Below are 24230 nucleotides of genomic sequence, written 5' to 3' on the forward strand. Positions count from 1 at the left end.
TATACACTGTAAGCCGCCCTGAGTCTTCGGAGAAGGGCGGGGTATAAATGTAAACAAAAAAAAAAAAAATGGCTGTCCAATCTCTTCTTAAAAATCTCCAGCGATGGATCACTCACAACTTCTGAAGGCAAGCCATTCCATTGATAGTAGATAGTACCTGACAATAGGACAGTAGATGATTAGAAATGGCATCAGAAACAAAGAAAAGAACTTACCACCATGGACATGTTTATCACAACAACCTTCTATGCAAGTTTAGGTCGACAGTGAATTGCCCAAGAGCTGTGTTCCGAACTGATTATGGACTTTCTCCACAAGGCAACACCTGAACTACCCACACCACCCAGCTCTTAAACTCAAATCTCCTCCAAACCATCTAGCAAAACATAGCAGACACTTTCTGAAGGCTATAGCCTCAACCAGATGTGCTGGCAGGCTTCTCTGGGAACGTTAGTAGCCAGGAATGCTTCTTGTCCCCTGAGGCTTACCTGCTGTGGCCGCCAACAAACCTCACTCACATGTCATGGGACAGGAAAACTTTAATTTTCCTCTTGCTTCCTGACAAACTTTGAGTCATTCCTTCGTGAGTATTATCTGACCGGCAACACAAAAGTTGGGAACTCTTGGAATGTTCAAGGATTGAAACAGCCTCTGAGATTGGAACAGGTGACAACAGCAGCTCTGTGGGCCAAGATACAGAAGAAGAGAGAAGGTTAAAGTAAGGGAAATGGGATCTGAAGTCCAAAAATATCTACTTCCTTTAATTCTGTCTGTGTCTTAGTCTTCCTTCTTGTTTGCCTCACAGTTTGGTTGCCATCATCAATGAAAGTATTGTTCTCTTTCAACCATAGGTTGAATATGGATTCCACTAATCTGGCCTTTCCATTTACCAAAGCTTTTTGCACCTTCCATCTCTCTTCTCAAATATTTTATCTCTGGCACCCATTCTTTCTTTAGATTCTTGATTCTCCACCCGAGTACCTAACCATCCCAGTCGTATCCTTGAATCCAACAATATTGCTTTTTTCCTTATTTTTGTACTGTCTATTACAACTTGCAGGATTCTCCCAAGGCAGAGGTGAGTAACTATGGCCCCTTTACAATTTGTGGACTTCAACTCTCAGAATTCCTGAGCCAGCCATGTTGGGAATTGAAGCCCACAGGTTGTAAAGGCACCATAATTGCCCAATCCTATCCCAAGAGTAAATTTACCACGGTTCATTCGGTTTTCTCCATTTTCGGGGTTGGAATGAAAAAGCAGATCCATAAACTAACCACAAAGGGTGGATTGGCCCATCAAATTGCCGAAACCACCAACCAAAGGTTAAAGCAACCTGTACTTAGTAATTTTGTGCAAACACCGCTTTTTTGTTTCCCTCTCCTATCCAAACACACTATTTGTTCTCTGGATCTTATATAGAATATTTATTTCATCTGGGTTTCCGCTTCCTGCTCGGGAACTCCCCATTTTGTCAACATTTATACTGCGGACTCTTTGATTTTTATAAATCAGATTTATGAATATTCTTCTGCATCAGAACAAGAGTCATTGATAGGCCATAAATATTCAAGATAATTGCCCTGTTGGACCAGACCCAAAGTCTACCTCTTCTAGTTTCTTTGTTCCCACAGTAGACAACCAGGAGTTCTTTACAACCAAAATAAAGGATTTATAAGGACAGGGGGGCTCCAACCTTGACAACTTTATGACTTGTGGACTTCAACTCCCAGAATTCCTCAGCCAAATTGTCAAGTTACCAAGCTTGGAGACCCTTACCTAAGAACGATCATGTCCCTATCTCTTGTTTTTAAAGGACTAGTATTCAATGGCTGATATTCTTTTATGGCAGTTGTATAAACCATCATGACTCTTAGTCATTTATTTAGCTGCCAGAGGTAATAATTCCTTTAGATGGCATAATTAATTCTCAATGTTTATCTTATTTACATGGATGTGATGCAGGCCTTAAAACACATGGATGATGTAATAACAAAACCTTAAAGAATTGTAACTGGGGAATCAAAAATCATTAAAACCAGTAAGGCTTCACAGATTTGAGTTCATCTATCATGCAAAATGTGCATGTAATTGTTTGGCATTGGTGAAGCTAGCATTGTGGTTTATAAAGCACCATTTAGGGCTTAGCATGTTTGAAGCCAGATCTGGTGGCTTTTATTAAACCTTGGTTAGAAGTTAATCATGACAATGTACATATGAACTTGGTCAATGTAATGGAAGGGAGAGAGATGGATGAAGATTAGCATTGGAGGGATATATAAAATAAAATCATGGGAGCTATATACAATCATTTGTTTAGCAACCATCTGAAGTTACAACGTCACTGAAAAAAAGTGACTTATAACTGTTCACACATCCTAGTGTTGCAGCATCCCCACAGTCACATGATCAAAATTCAGATGCTTGGCAACTGGCATGTATTTATGACGGTTGCAGTGTCCCGTGGTCATACGATCACCTTTTGCGACCTTCTGACAAACAAAGTTAATGGAGAAGCCAGATTCACTTAATAACCATCTTACTAACTTAACAATTACGGTGATTCATTTAGCAACTGTGGCAAGAACAGTCATAAAATGGGGCAAACATCACTTAGTTTAGAAACAGAAATTTTGGGTTGTAAATTAAGTACTACATGTAATGTAATAAAAAGAACACAAAATAATATCGTATACGGTAGCTCTCCCTCCAAAAATATCATCTCTCTTGTCAAACATGATATGTATTTATCATCCATGGTGATAAACGTTTATATTTTCCAGAGTTTTCCTGCCCTTTAAAAGAACACCATATCAAAAATACCTTCTGATAATCAGGCGGATGCAACAAGCTCTATTCTCAAATGGAGCTATGGGACTTTAGTATATTTTTGTTTCAGTTTCAATTTGTAAGCCTGGTCTAAAATTGATATCAGAGGACTTTTGTGTCAGTTAAATTAATACGATGATCATAATGCAACTTTGAGGATTAAGGTAGGAAACCTGAGAGTCTGCAACCCAATGTGGTTTTTTGCCAGCAAGAACAGTTTACAATTCCCATTGTCTCCAATCTGTTTGGGAATTGTTATCCATAATTTTTAATTATAGACATATTTAAGAAAGTAAAAACCATAAGAGAAAATACAGTTAATAAAAAAGAAATCATAACAAAGAAAAAAGAAAAAGAAACAAAAGGAAAAGAAAGATTATAAAAATGATACAGTACTTCCAATCTTCTTGATAGTGCTTACAGATAAAGTTTTTACTTTGTTCCTTTTCTCAGATTACATTATCACTTCCCTCTTTCCATAAACTCCCCTTTCTAATCTTAAAACCCATAAATCACAAGTTAATTTTTCTCTCTTTTTTTCCAGCAAAAAGTAAGGGGTTTCTAATCACTAATAAACATAGTTGTTCGGTCTCTAATCCAATAGGTTAATTTGCTAATTCTATCATCTTCATCAACCATTATAAAGTTCTGAGTAGTTCAGAGTATTTCCATTTTTGCTCTTACAATAAGTTTGCAGCAGTAATTATTTATAAAGATAATCTTCCATAGTCTTTTCTAATCGAATATCCATTAATCCTAATAAATGCAGTCTGGGTTTATATCTGTTCCATATTCTCAAAATGGCCCTTCTAATATAATGATTCTTAAAATCTGCATCAACCTTAACTTTATTGTATCACCAAATACCTAACTTGGGAACTATCATCAAAAAACATGTTGAGAAGTCACTCAGTTGGACATTAAAAGTTGATCTATTTCACATTAACTTCCAAGCTCTTAGGCTGGCATATTCCAGATGTGTTGAACAATTTATGAACACAAAACAGTATGATTGAAGCAAGTGATTATAGGAGCTATAATCCCAGCCTACTCAAGGATTTCCTGCCTGAGCAAGTGGTTGGACTAGAAGACCTCCAAGGTCCCTTCCAAATCTCTCATTCTGTTATTCTGTAAGGAGTCCAATATGGGAAGATATTGTAAGATGAGAAGTGTGATAGTCTAGGGTTAGGGTTAGGTGACAAAAATGTCTGTCTGTCTATCACCTGTCTATCACCAATCTATCACCAATCTGTCTGTCTGTCTGTCTGTCTGTCTGTCTGTCTGTCTGTCTGTCTGTCTGTCTATCTATCTATCTATCTATCTATCTATCTATCTATCTATCTATCTATCTATCTATCTATCTATCATCTATCTCCATCCATCCATCCAACCATCCAATCCATCTAGCTAGCTAGCTAGCTAGTTGTCTTCTATCTCAGAAATCTGGCTGCATTTTTTAAAGTAACATGTTATTAGTGCAACTTTGGAAGCCATACTAGGCTGAAGGCTTCCACGCTGTTACTTTCTCCTGTGTGGGAAAGTAGGAGAAGGGGGGTTTGGTATAAGGGGCCATTAGATATAACAGCATTCTTCCTGCCTGTCAAGGTCAGGCCAAGACTGCATCTGGAGAAGAAGTGGTTGGAGTGATGCCTCGAGATGGGACGGTTGGTGATTAGAGCACGTGATCGGCAGAGGAGTGAAGGGGTGGTGGTGGTGGTCTGGGGTTTTGTTCTATTGAGGAAAAACCTGGACCCCCAGATTGTGCCAGTATACCTATGCTAGTAAAAGAACTTTGAAAGATGTTTGCCTCGGAGTCTTTTCTGCAGGAGAGGGTTTTCTGGAACCCTGACATTTAGAAGGCAGCTCATGAAAACTTATACCTTTAAAACAAAGTTGCTAGTCAGAAAAAGTTCTGCCAGATTCCAGTTTATGGAAGGTTATCCTTAGATAAACAGGAGGTTGTAACTATCTGGTTACTTTCCTCACAAGCCTGCCATGGCAAAGAAAATTAGGGGACAACAAATACATCTGTTCACTTAATTCCTTGTGACAAATCAATTAAGGAAAATACAATTAGGACTTAATTTAAAAACCTTCACTTTGGTGCCCTTCAAATTAAATTGATAAAAATCTGATAACCCTAAAAATTCCCCTTAAAGTGGATATTTTACCATTATCAGAAAAGTAGCTTTTTCTTATTCAACTGTTTGAATATGTTTGCTATTTAGCTCAGGGGTCTCCAACCTTGGTAACTTTAAGCCAGGCTGAGGAATTCTGGAAGTTGAAGTCCACAAGTCTTAAAGTTACTAAGGTTGGAGACCCCTGATTTAGCTGACATACGGCTCTATTCTCTTCATTGCTTAAGCCGATAAGAAAGTATAAGCAACATCCTTATATAGAGCATGACTCTAAGGCTGGCCCAGTTTCTTGGCTTTGCATCTGAATGGTGAAATATCAGAGATTCCATATCTGAATTATATAACAAAACCTGAAAGCTTGCCCTCCTTGAAAGTGTTTGTTTCTTTACTAGTGTAACCTCCTTGAACTGTGCTTCTCAATCTTGGCCACTTTAAGAGGGGTGGACTTCAACTCCCAGAATTCCCCAGGCAGCCCTCTTAAAGTGGCCAAGATTGAGAAACACAATTTTAAAACCTGATTGCTTTTTGACAAACTATTACCATTTCCACAAACCTTACAGAAGACTCAAAGGGCAGCTAGTAGGGTGGTCCTCAGACCCTTCACACGCCTCGTTCCAATAACCCCGGCCTGGAAAACTCAATTTGGGGGTGCTGTGTGCTGAAACCCCCCTCCCCGCCTTGACTGAAAAAAATCAGGCGGGCTCTAGTTTAACCACCAAAGCCAACAAGGTGTGCGAGACCGCCCTATGCAAATAAGAGCGTCGTCTGTAGCCTCTGACTGGCTCTGGCCCGACGCCCAGCCCTCCCCCGACAGGTTAGACGGCTTGTCCGTCACCGGCGAAGGCAGAGCCGCTTCAGTGCACCTGCCTGCCGGGCTGCTCTGAGGATCTTCTACCTGGGCTCCCCTCGCCGCTCCTCTTCAGCGGATCAGCGTCTTTGCCGTCGATCCACCTGGGTCCCGCCATGGAGGGGTTGCGGGGTGGCCTGAACCTCGCCGGGCTCCTGTCGTTGCTGCTCGTCGCCGGCGGTAAGTAGAGTAGGACAGGCAACAGCAGTCCGGGGCGCTTGGAAAGGCAGCTGGCAGCTCCGCTCCTGGTTGAGTCCTGCGCACCTTGCAGTTTGGCCGCGGGCTACTTTTCGCGATCCCGCCCCGGTTTGCAGCCGAGACTTCGGGCTGAGTGGTAATAATAATGCCCCGCTTGTTTCCTTGGGTGAGTGTGGGTGGATCTTTCAAGTTTCTAGTGCTCAAGCCTTTAGGTGCCAAGTTGGTTTTGCAGAGCGTGGGGTGGGGGGATCTAAGTGGAGCTCCATGCTTGGGGCAGTGAAGAACTTGGATCGGACGGAAGGGTGGGCTTCATCAGGGCTTGTAGTGGGGACATCAGCAGCCCTGCAGAATAACTGTTGTGTTGCTTCCAGAAATATATTCTTAAAATGCAGAGATCGTAGTTTACCGTTGTTTTTTTTTTAAGCTTTAAAGCTTGATCCTTCTTGAGCCTGAGGCTGGGGGTGATTGCTCCTGCCCAAGGAGATACTTCCAGCTCTACGGAATCCTTTCCTTAATTCTATTTCTCATCATTCCAGACTTAATTTGGATCTCTCTTTTGAAAGGTCTTCTCAAGGTGGCATGATCAGGGTAGAATACAGAATAACCAGAGTTGGAAGGGACCTTGGAGGTCTTCTAGTCCAACCCCCGATTCAGGCAGGAAATCCTGTACCATTTCAGACAAATAGTTGTCCAATCTCTTAAAATCTTTCAATGATGGAGCATTCACAACTTCTGGAGGTGAGACCTCAAACTGAAGTTTTAATGATGATTGTAATGATTAAAGGAGCCCCCCCCCCGTTTTCTCTTCCTGTTTTGAGTCTTACGTTTTTAATGCACTCCTCTGCTAGAGGGGTGAGATGACAGCTCTTCGTGCTGAATGCTTGGTTGGAGAGCCCTATCCTCTTTTTGGTTTTATATTTGATTTAAGACTTCTTGGTCTTCCCACCCTTCTTCCTGAAACCAGCTTTTAGGAGCATGACTAGCAAAGGGTGCCTGGCCTTGTTAGTTTACAAGAGGGCAAAGGTCTGTGCATTGGGAAAACACAGACAGAAAGACAGAAAGGGGTGGAATGTCTTGAGGAAGAAACTTGCCATCTTATATACCCACCCCCCGCCGGTATATTGGAGTTTTCATGCTTTTTTAGGAAGATATTCCCCAAGGAAAGTTGGTTAGCTGTGGTTACATCTGTGGCCCGGAAAAGCTACACTGACCATATTTTTGCTTGCCGGAATTTTAGAAGGAAAGCTGCAATACTTAGAATGTGCTAAAAGGAAGGGCTTGTCAAAATAGGAACCTCTGTCTAGTCCGATGTGTTAAGATCCTTTTTAGTTACTCTTTGAAAAAAGGTTTAACTGTTTATGTGCAACCTTCAGGCCCACAACGTCCTTTCTGACAGATGTAGAAATATAACAGTATCAGTCAAAGGTGAGAAGTGAGATTTCCCCTCCCCCTTCTCTTCTGGAAGTAAATGTGGTTCTTGGAGCCAAAAAGAAAGAAGAAGAAAAGCATTATCTCCTTTTTGGTAGCTACACCCAGTCTTTGAGCTGCTTCTGAAACTTCCATTATCTTCTTCCATGAAAGCTGAAACCTTAAATACTCTTAATAGAAGAGGCATTAAAATCAAGGCACTTGGGAATAGCGGTTCCTGGAATGTTTTGCACATGTATTTACATTTGTTTATCCTTTCAAGCCTGCAGTTGGGCAGGATGTCTGTAATAAGAAACAAAATAAGGAGATATAAAATGCTTTGCCCTCAGGGCTTATCCAGTCAGCAGTAGCATCGCTCAGTCCTGGAATATAAGAATAAAGTACAGGTAGTCCTTGAGTTAAAATAGTTCATTCAGGGACCGTTCCAACTTACAATGGCACTGAAAAAAAGTGCCTTACATCCATCTTTTCACGTTGACAACCGTTGTTGCAGCCCTGAAGTCACATGATCAAAATTCAGATGCTTGGCAATTGGCTCATATTTATGACGGGTTGCAGTTTCCTGGAGTCATGTGATCCCCTTTTGTGACCTTACAAGCAAAGTCAGATTCACTTAACAACCATGGTACTAACTTATCAACTGCATGGATTCACTTAACAACTGTGGCAAGAAAGGTGGCAGAATGGGTCAAAACTCAAATTTACATTGGTTTCCCTTAGCAACAGAAATTTTGACATTGTGGTCGTAACTCGAGGATCTGGATTCAGGTAAACAGGATTCTTTTCTTTGCCTTGACCCACAACCTCCAAACTCTGTATTCAAAAATAATGGGTTATTATTTTCTGGGGTTTGCTGCTTCCTTGTATTTTAGGTTTTGCAAAGGGGAGAAGAACAGTTTTACAAAATGTAAAACGCAAATTTAAATTACTTCCAGCAACTGAAACCTGCAAAAAAATTATTAGTCAATAAGAAGTCAAGTTATATCAGGTTGGGTCATGCATTGTGTTGAAACATGATGTGACTTGCTTAGTTTCAGCTTTGTGACATCCATGAACCCAGCTATCATGGCATGTAAATCAATGGTCATAGTTTATTGTTAAAGTTGAAACAAGGATATAATGGGTTGGTCAAACCATGGTTAAAACAATGATAATAGCGATTCAGCACAATGTTGAAGCTAGCACCTAATGGATAGGGCTTCTTCTGGATTCTTATCTGGTGCCAAGGATTGAACTTAAGTCATTCTGCATACATTGTTGATTTTTAGTTTTCCCCTGTCACTTTTTGGTGGATTGTGATGTCTGGCACTTAGTAAATGTGGTCCCCTTCGGGCTATTTTCTTCCAAGATTACATCCAAAACAGAGAATTTTCAGAAAATTCAGTTTTTTCTTGTGTTTTTGTTACCAACAGCAATGCAAAATTATAGGATGATTGTACCTGTTCTTGCTGAGAAAAAGAGCATTCGTTGAAATTCTGCCTCTCGGGTTTACAATGAGGCAGAAAACGGTGGATGTTTCTTGGCCTTTTGTTTTCTTGAGTTAAAAAAAATGGTTTGCAGATAGTCCTCGACTTCAATAGTTCATTTAGTGACTGTTCAGCATTACCACAGTACTCAAAAAAGTGACTTAGGATCGTTTTTCCCAGCTACGACCTTTGCATCATCCGCATGATCATGTGATCAAAATTTGGATGCTTGGCAAGTAGTTCATATTTATGACCGTTGTTGTGTCCCGGGATCATGGGATCCCCTTTTATGACCTCCTGACAAGCAAAGTCAATGGGGAAGCCACATTTCACTTAACAACTGGGTTGCTAACTTATCAACTGAAGTGATTCACTTAAGAACGGAGGCACGAAAGGTCATAAAATGGGGCAAAACTCACCTAACAAATGTTTCACTTCACAACAAAAACTTTGGGCTCACTTGTGATCGCAGGTTGAGGATTACCTGTATTGGAAACCAGCCATATCAGCATTTTAACACCCCTGAGGAGTGAAGTTGGGTGTCATTTGTTCACAACTAAAGCTGATGGCTCTTAGAATAATAATAATAATAATAAAAAGCCTTGTAATGCGAATGTGTCCCTCAGGTGTTCAGTTCTTGCTAGGTTGAGCCCTGGGAGATGAGTTGGTGTGTAAGAGGGCATGGATAGGTCAGACTAGTTTCTTTCAATGACTTTTTCTCCTTCAGGGTGTGGCAGGCTTGAACGTCATGAACAGGTAACCTAACAAGTCAGCCTGGATCTGTTTTTAGACATCCTTGTTGCTCACTCAACCACAGTTTTGTCATGAAAGATCAGATAGCAAGTTTGGCTTGGAGCCCTAGAAGTAGCTGCTGGATGTCAGCTGTGACATCTTTAAGGAGCTTTTCAGGGGTGTTATGTTGTGCTGAGGACTCTGTTGGGAGGTGGGAGCAGACTTACGGTATGTGACAACAAACCTGAGTCAGTGCTTACAGTAGTGGCCAAAATTTTAGAAATCTTTTGGGTGAGAAAAGTGTATTTTTGAGGTTTGATGGCTAATAACACCGCTTTTTTGGGGGGAGTTTCAAGATAATCATATTCCACTGCTAGAATGGCCTTGGAATAGCCCAGATCTTAACTCAATGGAAAATTTATGGAACCGACTAAAGAAACTTGTTAGTTAGAAGCAACCCAGCAATAAAACCCAGTTAATAGAAGCAATCATTCAATCTTGGTTTCACATTATAACAACTGCAGAACTAAAAGACTTGGTTCACTTCATGGGAAGACATTGTAAGGCTGTAATTCATGCTAAAGGTTACCCAACTAAATATTAACTGACTTGATCATTTTTGTATATCTCATTTTTTTACATGTTTCACTTTTCTTATAGTATAACTGCTATTCTAATAGCAAATCCTTCATAAAATTTATTGCATTACATTCGTGATTAAATTATCTTTCCATTGATATATAATTTTATGGTACTACTAAAAAAAAGTGGTGTTATTAGCTATTTTTAGAAAATACTTTCCCCAAAAGGTTTCCACAATTTTGGCCACTACTGCAGACATAGCAGTAAATGCGATATCCCCACAAGAATGTTGTGGGTCCTTGTTTCACAATCTTACCATAGGAAATCAGGATGGTTGGGCCAAATATTTTTTTATGTTGCAGTAAAGCAGGGATCCCCAAATGCCAAGTGCCTTTGATGGATAGACATTGACATCCCATTGACCATACAGAGATCCTGCTGGATGGAAAAGGAGGAACAATAGCTGGTCAGAAAGGTTAATTTGATCCAGGCTTCAATGGAAGGCCTTATTCCCAAAATCCAACCAAGAGAGCACAATCAGGGATAGTGGGAAGGGGATCTCCAGCAAGGATGCCATGACTCAGACTTTGCAATCTGGAAAATGCAAGATGGGTTTTATTTAAACCCATTTTGATTATCTAGTTCAGCTTCTCTCTGTTTAGTAGCCTCCAGATGCGTTGGTCCCTGTTTTCCATTATCCCCAGCCAGCATTTGATTAAGAAAAGGTAATCTACCTGTCTCATGATACTCAGGTCCCAATCTTTTCAACAGAGGTACTGAGATTATGGAATGATTTAGCTCAGAGGTCTCCAACCTTGGCAACTTTCAGCCTGGTGGACTTCAACTCCCAGAATTCCCCAGCCAGCTTTGCTGGCTGGGGGATTCTGGGAGTTGAAATTCGCCAGGCTGAAAGTTGCCAAGGTTGGAGACCTCTGATTTAGCCTCATCATCTGCCCTAAGTTGTTCACCTCTAGTTTATCGAACTTATACAAATCTGTGCAAGGATTCTCGTCCTGCTCAAAAAAAAACCCTCCAGATTTCTGTAGCCCTATAATATTAGCAGTTTTCAAGAACTGAACAGGCATATTTGTACCAACGGAAGAGGATATTTGTGGCTCAGGGCTGAACTGTGGGATTGCTGGTGCTCTCTGAGTTTGTTCTGCAGATTCCTGCAGATGTTTCATTAACCCAACCTCAGATGCAGAAACATTCCTGCAGATGTTTCATTAACCCAACCTCAGTGGTGCTAGGTCTGAGGATATTCAGCACAAGCACTGATGATGTTACCTAGTTGGGTAATGAAATGTTTTCAAGAAAAAAAAAAGCCAAGTTCAGATTGTCTGTGGAGATTCTCAGTCATCCAGGTCATGGTTGTCCCAAAGGTGCTTTTTCAAGAGGCAACAGGACTTTATGTTTTTTCTTTGAAGACGTTTTGGATGAGAAGCGAAACTTCTACAAAGCAAAATCAGAAAGTCCAGTTGCCTCTTGAAAAAGCACCTTTGGGACAACCACGCTCAGGGAACAACCCTCAGATTTATTTGTGGTTCAGCAATGGAATAGTTGAAACAACAGGAAAAAAAATACCATTTTTTCTCTCTGAAACTTCATGACTCTATGAAGAGGGGGGGGGAGGTTTCATTCCCCATTTGTAAGAATTTTGTCTCACTTCACCTCCCACGTTCTGAGTTCAGCCACTTTTGCAGGGCTTGCAGAAGATAAGGTGGCTTGATGACTTTGCAGCTCCCCTTCGTAAGAATTGCTTCAAAATGTTTTTTGTTTATTTATCCAATTTGTTTGCCATTTTGCTGTGAGGTATGTATTGCACATAGAACCAAGCTTATCCCGGTCCCCACAAACCATTTCTAGGTAGAGAACATAATTTTTGGAAAAGGAGTGAACCACCCTCAGAGTAATTGGGAAGGTCCCCTCTGAGGAGGAACAGATGTTCTGGAATTCTCTGCAATGTTCTATTGCACATGCACAAACCAATCAGACACAAGCGATATGAAATAAGGAGATGAATGGGTGCGGTTGATTTGATTATCAGAGATCCCCTCATCTGGAATACTTGTTTATTTAATATTTTTATTAAATAAGAATGGGAAATCTGATCTATAGACCCATTATGTAAGGGAAGGAGAATCTTTATTTTATTCTTTTATTCTTGTTGATAAACAAAATAAATATATATAACAAAAAGAGGATGTAGATGGGTGTAGATATATGTAAGTAATATATTATCACCTTTGCGTGGAGCAGAACTGGGGATATTTTGACACTGCAGGATTGGGACAGTAAAGTGATTCAATGATCATGTGAAGTGTTAATAGCACTTTATAATGTCTTGGTAAGGCCACACTTGGAATACTGCAACCCACTTTGGTCACACGATGTAAAAAGGATGTGGAGACTCTAGAAAGAGTGCAGAGAAGAGCAACAAAGATGATTAGGGGACTGGAGGCTAAAACACAAAGAGCAGTTACAGGAACTGGGTATGTCTAGTTTAATGAAAAGAAGGACTAGGGTAGACATGATAGCAGTGTTCCAATACCTCAGGGGTTGCCACAAAGAAGAGGGAGTCAAGCTATTCTTCAAAGCACCTGAAGGCCGGACAAGAAGCAATGGGTGGAAACTAATCAAGGAAAGAACCAGTCTAGAACTAAGGAGAAATTTCCTGACAGTCAGAACAATGAATCAGTGGAATGACTTACTTCCAAAAGTCATGGATGCGCCAATACTGGAAATTTTTAAGAAGAGATTGGGCAACCATTTGTCTGAAATGGTATAGTGTTCCTGTCTGAGCAAGGGGTTGGACTAGAAGACCTCCAAGGTCCCGTCCAACTATGCTATTCTGTTAAACTGCTCTTGAAAGATTGAATATTGAAAAGGTTCCAGAAGTGCCCTTGTTCTTTGCTGATGCATCTTCTTGCTTGTTTTGCTAATCACGGTGCAGGCATGAGGGGGTTAGTGATGAAATGAAAACTGAAAAAGCAGATTTGGTCATGTTTCCTATGTTCCTAATGCCTCTGCAGTTGGAATGGACTTCAGAGGAGTTTGGTGTGGATCTTTGCTGGCTGAAGAACTCTGGGAGTTGAAATCCACAAGTCTTAAAAGAGCCAAGTTTGCAGACCCCTGCTGTAGGACATGGGAGTCAAACTTGATTGAGGGCCACATCAAGCTTGTATTTGACCTCTGGGGAGCCAGGGTGGGCATGGCCAGCTCGACATCACTCCTGTCAGGGGTGCCTGTGGCAGTTCAAGCCGTTTTCACTGGCAGGGAGTTGCAGGCCGTGGCAGCTGAAAACGGAGCTCGAGAAGCTGTTTTCGCTGGCAGAAGCACTGCAAGCTGGTCCTTTGCTGTTTCCAGGGTAGACCCGTGGGCCAGATTTAAGTACCCTGAAGGTCTTGAGTTTGGCACCCTTGACCTAGGACAACTCATCATGGCTAACTCACTGCGGGACAAGAGTTAAACTATTATTTAAGAAATGGCGGAATAGAATCGTTAAAGGAGGGACAAAATGAAATATGGATGACAGAAATTAAAGTAAATATTTAATTATTTGAAATAATTACATTGAATTATCGAATTGTCGTGGCAAGTTGTTGCATTCCGGGTTTGGTGTAGTCTCACAAGGCAGGAAATAAATACTTAGGAAGCAAAGTTACCCCAAGAAAAATCTGGCCAGGAGCAGAGAGAGAGAGAGACTAACTCAGATTCCTTAGAGCAGTGGTCACCAACCAGTGGTCCGTGGACCACTGATGGTCCATGGGAAAATTTTTGTGGTTCATAGAAAAATTATTTGCATTTTTTATATAGCAGTAAATACTATTTTTCTTTTTAAAAAATTCATATTAGTGGCCCACAGGATTTAAAATTATGAATTTAGTGGTCCCTGAGGTCTAAAAGGTTGGTGACCCCTGCTTTAGAGCAACCTCAGAAGGAAACTTAGGAAAAGCCCACGAGAAATCCCCTTTCTTTTTCCATCAGGATGATGATATCTCTTGGAGTTATTTCTAAAATGAAAAGTACACGGGCTTTGGTACAGTTTGGTTTGGGACTTTTGCCCTAGAAAGGGCTGTGGCTTTACCTTAACTTTATAGTTTATGATCTATTTCCTGCATCTTTCACAATACACACAATGCATGGCAGCTTCCTTCACGGATGCTTCTGTTGGATTGCTACCTGTTGCCCTGCTGTTCAAGGCAAAGGAGTTTGGGAACATAACCTGAGTGGGTTCTTAGGTGCAGCATGCTCCATACATTTCTTCCAAAATGCTCTTAAATAAAAATAAGGCCTGGAGACTAAAATCTATGAAGAACAGCTGCAAGATTTGGGTTTGGTTAATCTAAAGAAAAGAAGAATTAGGGGTGACATGATAGCAGTATTCCAGTACTTGAGGGGCTGCCACAAAGAAGAGGGGGTCAGATTATTCTCCAAAGCACCTGAGGGCAGGACAAGAAACAATGGTTGGAAACTAATCAAAGAGAGAAGCAACGTGGAATTAAGGAGAATCTTCGTAACAGTGAGGACAATTAACCAGTGGAACAGCTTGCCTTCAGAAATCATGAATGCTCCATCACTGGATGTTTTTAAGAAGAAACTAGAGTCTCTACGGTCACTTATCTGAAATATTATAGGTTCTCCTGCTTGAGCAGGGGGCTGGACTAGAAGACCTCCAAGGTCCCTTCCATCTCGCTCATTCTATTGTCCTAAAAGTTGTGTGGCTCAGCATTGGGCCCAAATTAAGGCCAGTTTTGGATCAAAGAGTTAAGGCCATATGGTCAGCAGAATCAAGGGGAAATTGGCTTCCTGTGGACATTAGGTGTGGACCAGGTGTTTGCAAACTTGGCTCTTTTAAGGCTTTAAGCAAAGCTGGCTGAGGAACTCTGGGAGTTGAAGTCCACAAGTCTTAAAAGAGCCAGGTTTGCAGACCCCTGGCATAGACAATTCTCAATGTTCAGCTATTTCTTTAGTGATTTGTTTGTTTAGTGCTGTTGTAACCACTCAAGGTTACAACAGCACTGGAAAAAATGACTTATGACTGTTTTTCACACTTATGACGATTGCAGTATCTCCATGGTCATGTGATCAAATTTTAGCCACTTGGCAACAGGCTCAAATTTATGACGGTTGCACTGTCCCAGAGACATTCTGATGAGCAAATTCAGTGGGTAAAGCCAGATTCACTTACACCAAGTTACTAATTTAATGATTGCAGTGATTCGCTTAACAACTCTGGCAAGAAAGGTCGTAAAAAAGGGTAAAACTCATCTAGGAACTCTCTTGCTTATTTTGGGCTCATTTATGGTCATAGGTTATGACCATAATGCAGCCTGCCCATCATGGTTAAACCTTGTGATGGTAGTCCATCAGGTTACCCATGTGACAAATCCAATTTTACGACTTTTTGTGATGGTCATTAAGTGGAGGCTATAGTTGTTAAATGAAGCGGTGGTTTGCTATGAGCGTAGCTTTTCTGAAAACCGGAAATAAACACTGCTTTTCCACAAAATGCTCATAAAATACAGGTGACTGTGGGACCCTAACCCATATGAAATGAACGCTGGAACGCTGCATCTGGATCGTAAATATCCTTAGTTAGTTCCGCCATAACTGAGCAACCGTAAGCTGAAGACTACCTATATACTAATAGGAAAAGGAGTTTCCTAGAAACCACTTTCCATAAAGAGGTGTAATTAATACATTACCAGGTATCTTTATGTCCTTCTAATATTGTTTTCTTCTTCTTTTTCATGTTTGTTTCCCGTTCCTATTCTGCAGTCATGAAAGAGGCCAGCGCACAAAGTAAGAGATTCATGAATGTTCCACATTCTGCCTATCTTCTTACCTTTCCTTTTTTTCGCTGGTTAATTGAATTCTGCCCTCTACTCTTCAAATCCCGATTTGCTTCTGTTTCTAACAATCGTGGTTTAATGATAATACACCTTTCTATGGAAATCCTCGATTCTATGACTTTTTTCAAAATAGGATTATCTATTCTTGGCCTTCCCAGATTGAAGTGACAAAGTGCACATACTTTCCACACGTTACCTTTTCAGCAATAGGAAGGCACTGTTAAAATAAAGATCAGATATTTCCTAGCTTTTGATCATCTTTCTTATTAACTTCCCCTGGAACAGAAACATACTCCTAATTTATCCCATGGCTGTACTTGACGGCCAGCAATGAACGAAACAAATACCATGAATTCTAGAATAAGCTTTTCCATCCACCCACCCCCCACTCATGAAAATATCATCTGTCTGCAGTGTTGTGTGGGGTGCCTGCCCTGGGACGGATCGTGGGCGGTTCTAATGCTCAAAATGGACAGTGGCCATGGCAGGCCAACCTGAACTTCAATGGTCATCATGCCTGTGGGGCAACCCTCATTGCCCCCCAGTGGTTGGTTTCAGCTGCACATTGCTTCCCAAAGTAAGTCAAGTATCTTTCAAAGTTTGGTTACTAGTGGTGAAGGCTCCAGGCTAGAAACCAGGAGACTGTGAGTTCTAGTCCCGCCTTAGGCATGAAAGCTGGCTGGGTGACTTTGGGCGGATCTCTAGGAGACCATGAGTTCTAATCCCATCTTAGTTTTGAAAGCTAACTAGGTGACTTTGGGCCAATCATTCTCTCTCAGCCTAACCCACCTCAAAGCATAGTTGTGAACAAAGTAGTAGTAGGAAAGTACAGGTAGTCCTCCACTTATAACAGTTTGCTTAGTGACCATTCAAAGTTTACAACAGCACTGTAAGGAGTGACCTGTGACCATTTTTCATATTTATGACTGTTGCAGCATCCCCATGGTCACATGATTCAAATTCAGATGCTCGGAAACTGGTTCATACTTATGACTGGTTCTGGGTCCCACGATCATGGGATCGCCTTTTGAGTCCTTTCTGACAAGCAAAGTCAACAGGGGAAAAGTGAGATTCACTTAACAACCGGGTTACTAAGCCAGCAACTGCAGGGATTTCACGCAGCAAGAAAAGTCGTAACATGGGGCAAAACTCACTCAACTCACTTTTCACTTAGCAACATAAATGTGGGGCTCGGTTGTGGTTGTAGGGCGAGGACTACCTGTATGTTCACCACCTTGAGCGATTTGTAAAAATAATAAAGCTGAGATGAAAAAAAATATCTAAAAAAAGATGTGGGTATTAGAAAACAGACCCCCATGCTGCTAGCTTCCTTATAGAGAAAGTTTCAAGGCTGCTGGATTCGGTATCCCAAACCTTGATAATTAATGCATGTGGCATTGTGGAGTTTGTAGTATGCAGTCAATGGGAGATTCCAGCTCTCTCATTACAGTGTGTGACTGCTTGGTCATCACCACTGCTGCTGTTAATCATTGAGCGTTTCCAAACCCTTTGGATCTACAGATTAGTCCTCACGTTATGACCACAGCGGAGCCCCAGAACTTCTCTTACTAAGTGAGACATTTCTTAAGTGATTTTTTAATCCCTTTTATGATCTTCCTTGCCGGAACTGTTAAGGAAGTCCCTGCCATTGTTAAGTTAGCTGACAAGGTCATTAAGTGAACCTGGCTTCCCCGTTGACTTTGCTTGGCAGAAGGTCGCAAAAGGGGATCACATGACCCCACGGACACTGCAACCATCATAAATGTGAACCATGTTGCCAAGCATCCGAATTCCGATCATGTGACAAATGGGGATGCCGCAGTGGTTGTTAAATGTGAAAAACAGTCACAAGTCACTTTTTCAGTGCCATTGTAACTTCGAACGGTCACTAAATAAACAGTTGTAAGTCAAGGACAATATGTACAGTTTGGTTTATGGCTGTGTGTCATACTAGCTTAATGCTGGCTTACAGTAAAGAAGGATATATTTAAGCATTGGTGGGGCAGATGGAAACTCAGGTGGATTATTATTGTCTTCTTGCCATGCGTGGGTAATTGTGAATCTGTTTGGCCCTTGCTGGGAAGAGAAGAGTGGGGCCTTTCATGCATTTGGGATGATCTTACAAACTTAGAAATGATGCAAACCCCCCTTCCTCTCTACAGGGGGAATGACATCCAGTTGTATGAAGTGACCCTGGGGTCCTACCAGCTGAAAAACCCCTCGCCAGATATCCAAGTGACGCAAATAGACCAAGTGGTTAAGCATCCTGATTTCAATGAAGACGAAGGCTCTCAAGGAGACATTGCCCTGGTGAAACTCAAAGACTCAATTCCGTATTCTCGGACCATACGACCGATCTGCCTGCCTGCCTCTTCAGTCAGCTTCCCGCAAGGCATGACGTGCACCGTCACAGGCTGGGGGAATGTCCATGAATCTAGTAAGGACCAAAGATTTTCACCTGGAGATTTCATCTAGGGCTGTCATCCCTATTCTTTGCCAAACCCTTAGTGGCCTCGGATGGTGTGGTATTATAAATCTCAGAATTTCTCATCAGCTGGCTGGATAAATGTGGCACTTGTGGCTTCATTTGCGCCCAAAGGATGGCATGCTTTGTTTTATTTTCTGATTTAAAGCATGCAAAGATGCTGATATACCTAAAATGGTGAACCATTTCTGCACAGGTAGTCCACAACTTACAACAGCTCATTCACTGACTGTTCAGACTTAACTACGGCATTGAAAAAAAGTGACTTATGACCTTTTTCACATTTATGACCTTTGCAGGAGCCCCATGATCATGTGATCAAAATTCAGATGCTTGGCAGCTGGTCCATGCTTATGAGCGTTGCTGTGTCCCAAGGTCATGTGATCCCCTTTTGATGACCAAAATTAATGGGGAAGCCAGTTCACTTAACCACTGTGGTACTAATTTATCAACTGCAATGATTCACTTAACAAGTGTGCAGTGGTGAAATCCTTCGTGGGTTGCCACCGGTTCGCTGCCCGGCCATGCTACCCATGCATGCTACCCGCATGCATGCACAGTGCACGCCAAACATGCTGCGCATACATACATACATACACAGTGCATGCCAAACTCATGCTTCGTGCGGAAAAAAGAGCCTTTTGAAGGTAAGTAGGACAGCGAGGGGGGCGGAACAGCTGTGTCGCACAATTTAGATTTACTAGAAAGCAGGATTTCCTGCTTTCTAGCGAATATAAATTGCGCAGCACAGCTGATTGTCGAAAATACTGGTTCAGATGAACCGGTAGGGTTTTCTTTAAACTACCGGTTCGCCCGAACCGGTGTGAACCGGTAGCATTTTACCCCTGCAGCTGTGGCAAGAAAGGTCATAAAAGGGGGCAAAACTCACTTAACAAATTGCTCACTTAGCAATAGAAAGTTTGGGGCTCCATTGCAGTCATAGCTCAAGAACTATATTTCTATGGCATCCATTTTTAAAAAATCAAAAACTAGGAGCTTGCAGGGGTATAAATATCTAAAAGAAAATAATAAACGAAAACATTCCATAGTAATAATAACCATTGACAATCCATGAACTTGTTGGGTTATTGTTTGAGAGATATTAATTGAGAAACAGAAGGACCACAGAAAGACAGAAAAACAATGGGAGCAAAGTCTGACTTCCTGCTGGCTTCCCCACTGATTTGTGGGAAACCATCAGGAAGCATTGGAAATGGCAATCATGTGACCATGTCTGATAATGGCAGCACTGAAGTAGCCACAGCTGTCAAATCTCAATCCCATAGGAATAATAGGTCATGGATTTGGACTCACTTTTAAAATTAGCTCATTTGAGATAGGTTGATTCAAAAATTGTTGCCTTGCGATGCACTGCTTTGCCCAATTAAAGGTTACAAACAGACGAACAGGAGAATTTTAATAGTATATGGATAATAAAAACAGAATAGCAATTGGAAAACCTCTAGGGAAGTCAAGGTTTTTAAGAACTGTAAACAGCCCTGGTTGCCAGAAATTATAGTGCCATCTCCTAGGCCAGGGGTCCTCAAAGTACGGCCCATGGGCTCTGGATACGGCCCACTGAAGCCATTAATTGGCCCACGCGGGACCATGAGGCTGCTTCGCCCACATTGCCCCGCCTACCCGCCGGCCCCCACCTGCCTTCTGGAAACCAAGGAGACGAAAAACGGGACGTGTGGAGGCCCTAGGAGGCCAAAAATAGATCTGTTTTTGCTTCTCCAGAGAGAGAGGGAGGGACACACACACACACACACACACACAAATCCCATACCCACACTTACCCCAAGGCAGCCACATCCCTTCCCTAACCTGCTTTCCACCCCTAGGAGCATAACAAATTCAAGTTTAATTTCTGTGTATTGTTAAATGGACTGCTAAATTGGCCACACCCACCCAGTCACATGACCACGTAAACACACCCACCCAGCAGATCCGCCCCTCAACAGTCTGGGGAGCTGTGAATTGGCCCCCTGTTTAACAAGTTTGAGGACCCTTGTCCTAGACAATAATTTGAAGCCATTAATGGGAAAATGCAGAAGAATGTAAGCCAACATTCAGAATGGTTGAATGCTTCCTTTACAAGGGGAAAAAAAAAATTTAGCTTGGAAAAACATTGACTGATCAATGTTGGCACTATAATTTCTTGCAATCAGGGCTGATCAAGGTATATAAAGCCATGCACAGACGGTGTGGAGAATGTGGCCAGAGATCATGGAGATTTTCTTCTTCTCTGAAAACAGTTTGGATCGGGGAATCTAATGAAGCTGCGAAGAGATCTAGAATTGACAAAAGAAAATCTTTACAACCGCACATAATTGACCCGTGGAGTTCATTACCACAAGAATGGGGATGGCTACTGACTTTATGGGCACTGGGCACATTCATGAAGAATTGCTCCATCAAGATATTAAGTCTTCAAGACAATGTTATTTCTGGGTTGGGGTCAGGGGATCTACAAAGGGTAGCTATGACGTGATGACAGGAGTAGAGCATGCCTTTGTGAGCATTCATTCCAGAGACATCTGGTTGGGGGAGAGAAAGTGCTGGGCTAAGAACCATGTTGGACTAATCCAGAAGGATAACCTCTTTTGGTTACCTGAGGATGGTCAACAGTTGTAGAGACCGCTTGGCTTCCAGGACGTTCTGAAGAATCTAGCATTTCTTAGTTTGGGTTCCACACCCAAGGGAAGACTACCCCTCCTGCTTAACACTTAGAAATGAGATCCTTCAGGATGTCTTGCCTCCATATTGACTCTGTACCATCTCCTTCCCTCTAGCGAGCCTCCCCTCGCCCATGACGCTACAACAACTTGAAGTGCCCATCATTGGTCTGGACACCTGCAGGTGCCTGTACAGAAGGAATCCAGATCCCGAGGAGTCCCACACCCTCCACCGTGACATGATGTGTGCTGGCTTTGTAGAAGGCAAGAAGGATGCCTGTCAGGTGAGGCCACTGGGAGGTTGTTAGAGGTGCCATTAATTGGCCAAATGTGGTGGTAGTGTTGGTGTTAAGACACAAGGCCATGAAAACCATCCTCTGCAGGTGTTCTCAGGCATTTTATGAGGATTGTACAAGAAAGCAGTCTTTTATTAGAGGAGGCTAATAAACAGTTTGGTTTTCAAGTGCTTGTGCTCTAGAGGGTGTTTCTCAACATTAGCAACTTTAAGATGGGTGGACTTCAACTCCCAGAATTCCCCAGACTGGCTGGGGAATTCTGGGAGTTGAAGTCCACCCATCTTAAAGTTATCAGATTTGAAAATCACTGTTATAACCTCTCTCCATTTCTGACTCCTCTTCATATTATCAGGCAGTATGCTAACGGATTCTCAACTTCTTTTCTTTTCCTTTGCTACCACCGCCCCCACCTCAAAAAAATATATGATCCCATTAAATGACTTTAATTCCTTTCATTGTTGTTTTTTAGGGTGATTCCGGAGGTCCCCTTTCCTGTCTCGTGGACAACGCCTGGTTCCTGGCTGGCGTCGTGAGCTGGGGATCCAGCTGTGGGGCTGCCAACAGACCTGGTGTTTACATCCGCCTTCCTTTCTATGCCGACTGGATTAAGGAAAAAGTTCCAGAAGTACAGCTTCAGCAAGTGGCAGTCCCTACAAAGGCAGCCCCGGAAGAGGCCTTATGTTCCAATTCTACAGGAGGGGGAGGCCCCTATGATGACATCCAATCCTCACCAGGCTGGAACCGGCCCCTCAGCCCAGGCAAGATCCCTCCCAGCAGTTCTGTTTCCCTAGCCTGCTGGGTTGGTCTACCACTTCTTCTTCTCCTCCTCCAGACCTGCCTGTGGTAATTTTCCACTCCCACCCAAAATTGCGCAGGGAATGTGGTTGTCTTCCTATTTTTATCCTCCCTATTTCATAGCCTGCTGTGCTTCAAGCTTTCTCTTTGCATGCTGGGCCGAGAAGGCAGAGTGATTCAGTTGGGACGTGGTACTGTACCTACCCAAACTGCCTCTCAGGTGATCATTGAGTGTGTATTTTGTAAATCCACTTTTGGTCTTGGCCTAGCATACGGCTTTTTAAAAAGTTCACTATTTCACTCCTATTCCTGGCTTTTACTCGGAGGATCTAATTCATAATTTTCCGAGTGTGTCTATTTTTTGCCCCTTTCCCATTTCCTTTCCCTGGCCTTTTTTTAAAATCATAGTTGGATACAAATCTGTAATAAACCTGTTTTTTTTTTTTTTTGCTGTGGACATAATTTCATAAATTAGTGGGAGCCTAGTGTCCTTTTTAGGCAAATTCCTGAACTGCGTTTGAATATGAGTAATCCCTCTGTTGAGTAGTTGGCACCCTTCTCCCATTGCATTCCTTGCATACGTTTTGAAACGTGATCGGTTTCAAGACAGCTTCCACTCTGTCCAGTTCCTCCTTTCCTGCTCATAATGTGAATTCTCTTGTAGCCTTCCTAACAGTTGCTGTGAAGACAAGGTCCTCCACAATAGTTGGACGTTATTCAAGGACCAAAGTTGAGCCCTTTGAAGAGAATCGGTCAGCTGAATCCTTTCTTCCTTAGGATTTAATTGAGATCGCCGTCTGATGTCTTGCCCAAGGGAGAACAGTATAATGTGCCTTAATGTAATTTCTCCCACTTAAAGATCATTGCCTTGCCAAGTAGACAATGACATTAGTTAACTTGGATGGTGAGAGGATTTTTACAGGGTTAGCAGTTCTGCTGTCTTAGGTTGTCATGGTCTCAGCTTATGTGAAACAGATCAAGGATGTTATTAAAGTACAATGCAACCACTGAGCTCTGAAAAAGGGATATATTCGATAGCAGGGGTCTCCAACCTTGGCAACTTTAAGCCTGGAGGACTTCAACTCCCAGAATACTCCAGCCAGCAAAGCTGGCTGGGGAATTCTGGGAGTTGAAGTCCTCCAGGCTTAAAGTTGCCAAGGTTGGAGACCCCTGTTCTATAGGACCACTTCCGCCCATGTTTGGGTTTACTTGACCCTTCCCCCCCCCACTTCTGGGCTCTCTATGTGACTTGGTATTTACCCACCTCTCCTTCTGGCTCACAGACTGAATAAAAGGAGGCTCGGCAGGGGTGCTGGGACTTTGAAACTAACCTGCTGCCTTTTGATCTTTGGCTGGGGGATTAGGCCCACTTCTGTGTGCTGCTAGCCTTGCAGTTTTGCCTGATTTAAGGCGAAATTGTGCAGGGGTGGAAATGCATCCTCTGGATGTTTCCGCTGTATAATTTATGAACCCCTCCAAGGTGGGATGAGGGCAGAGATTCTGGGATGTTCTTACGTGTGTGGACACCTCAGGTCAAGAGATACCGTCAGTTTTTGTTCTGTGTCACCAATTGTCAGCCTGACAGATTTATGGAGCAGCACGGACCCTGATGTGAAGGCGATGAAGGAGACCACTTGTTTCCAAGTATGCTTGGACAGAAATATCTGCTAGCATGGACGCAGAATTAAATGGAGTGGGACTGATGATTGAAATTGCCCTCTTTGGGTGAAAAGAGGATTGCAACTTTATTTAGGTAATTTATGTTTGCACACACTTAAAAAAAAAACCTAATGTACGGATCATCTTTTAAGGAAGGACTGAAATCAGTTGTTCTTTTTGAAATGAAGGGTTTTAAATAAAACAGTAATTCTACACTAGTACGACTTTTATTTATTACCAAAGG

At 42.2% G+C, this 24230-nt stretch overlaps 1 protein-coding gene across 1 annotated transcript; it reads left to right on the top strand.

Moving 5' to 3' along the window:
• Nucleotides 1–5802: 5802 nt before the first annotated feature.
• Nucleotides 5803–24201, top strand: PRSS8 (serine protease 8). Its single transcript, XM_058180468.1, has 6 exons — nt 5803–5992; nt 16000–16023; nt 16488–16650; nt 18236–18510; nt 21354–21520; nt 22002–24201. The coding sequence occupies exons 1-6, from the start codon at nt 5929–5931 to the stop codon at nt 22377–22379; spliced, it is 1071 nt and encodes a 356-aa protein (XP_058036451.1). The 5' UTR covers nt 5803–5928; the 3' UTR covers nt 22380–24201.
• The last annotated feature ends 29 nt before the right edge of the window (nt 24202–24230 follow it).

The sequence above is a fragment of the Ahaetulla prasina genome, chromosome 4, assembly GCF_028640845.1.
Source record: "Ahaetulla prasina isolate Xishuangbanna chromosome 4, ASM2864084v1, whole genome shotgun sequence".
Taxonomy (NCBI): Eukaryota; Metazoa; Chordata; class Lepidosauria; order Squamata; family Colubridae; genus Ahaetulla; species Ahaetulla prasina.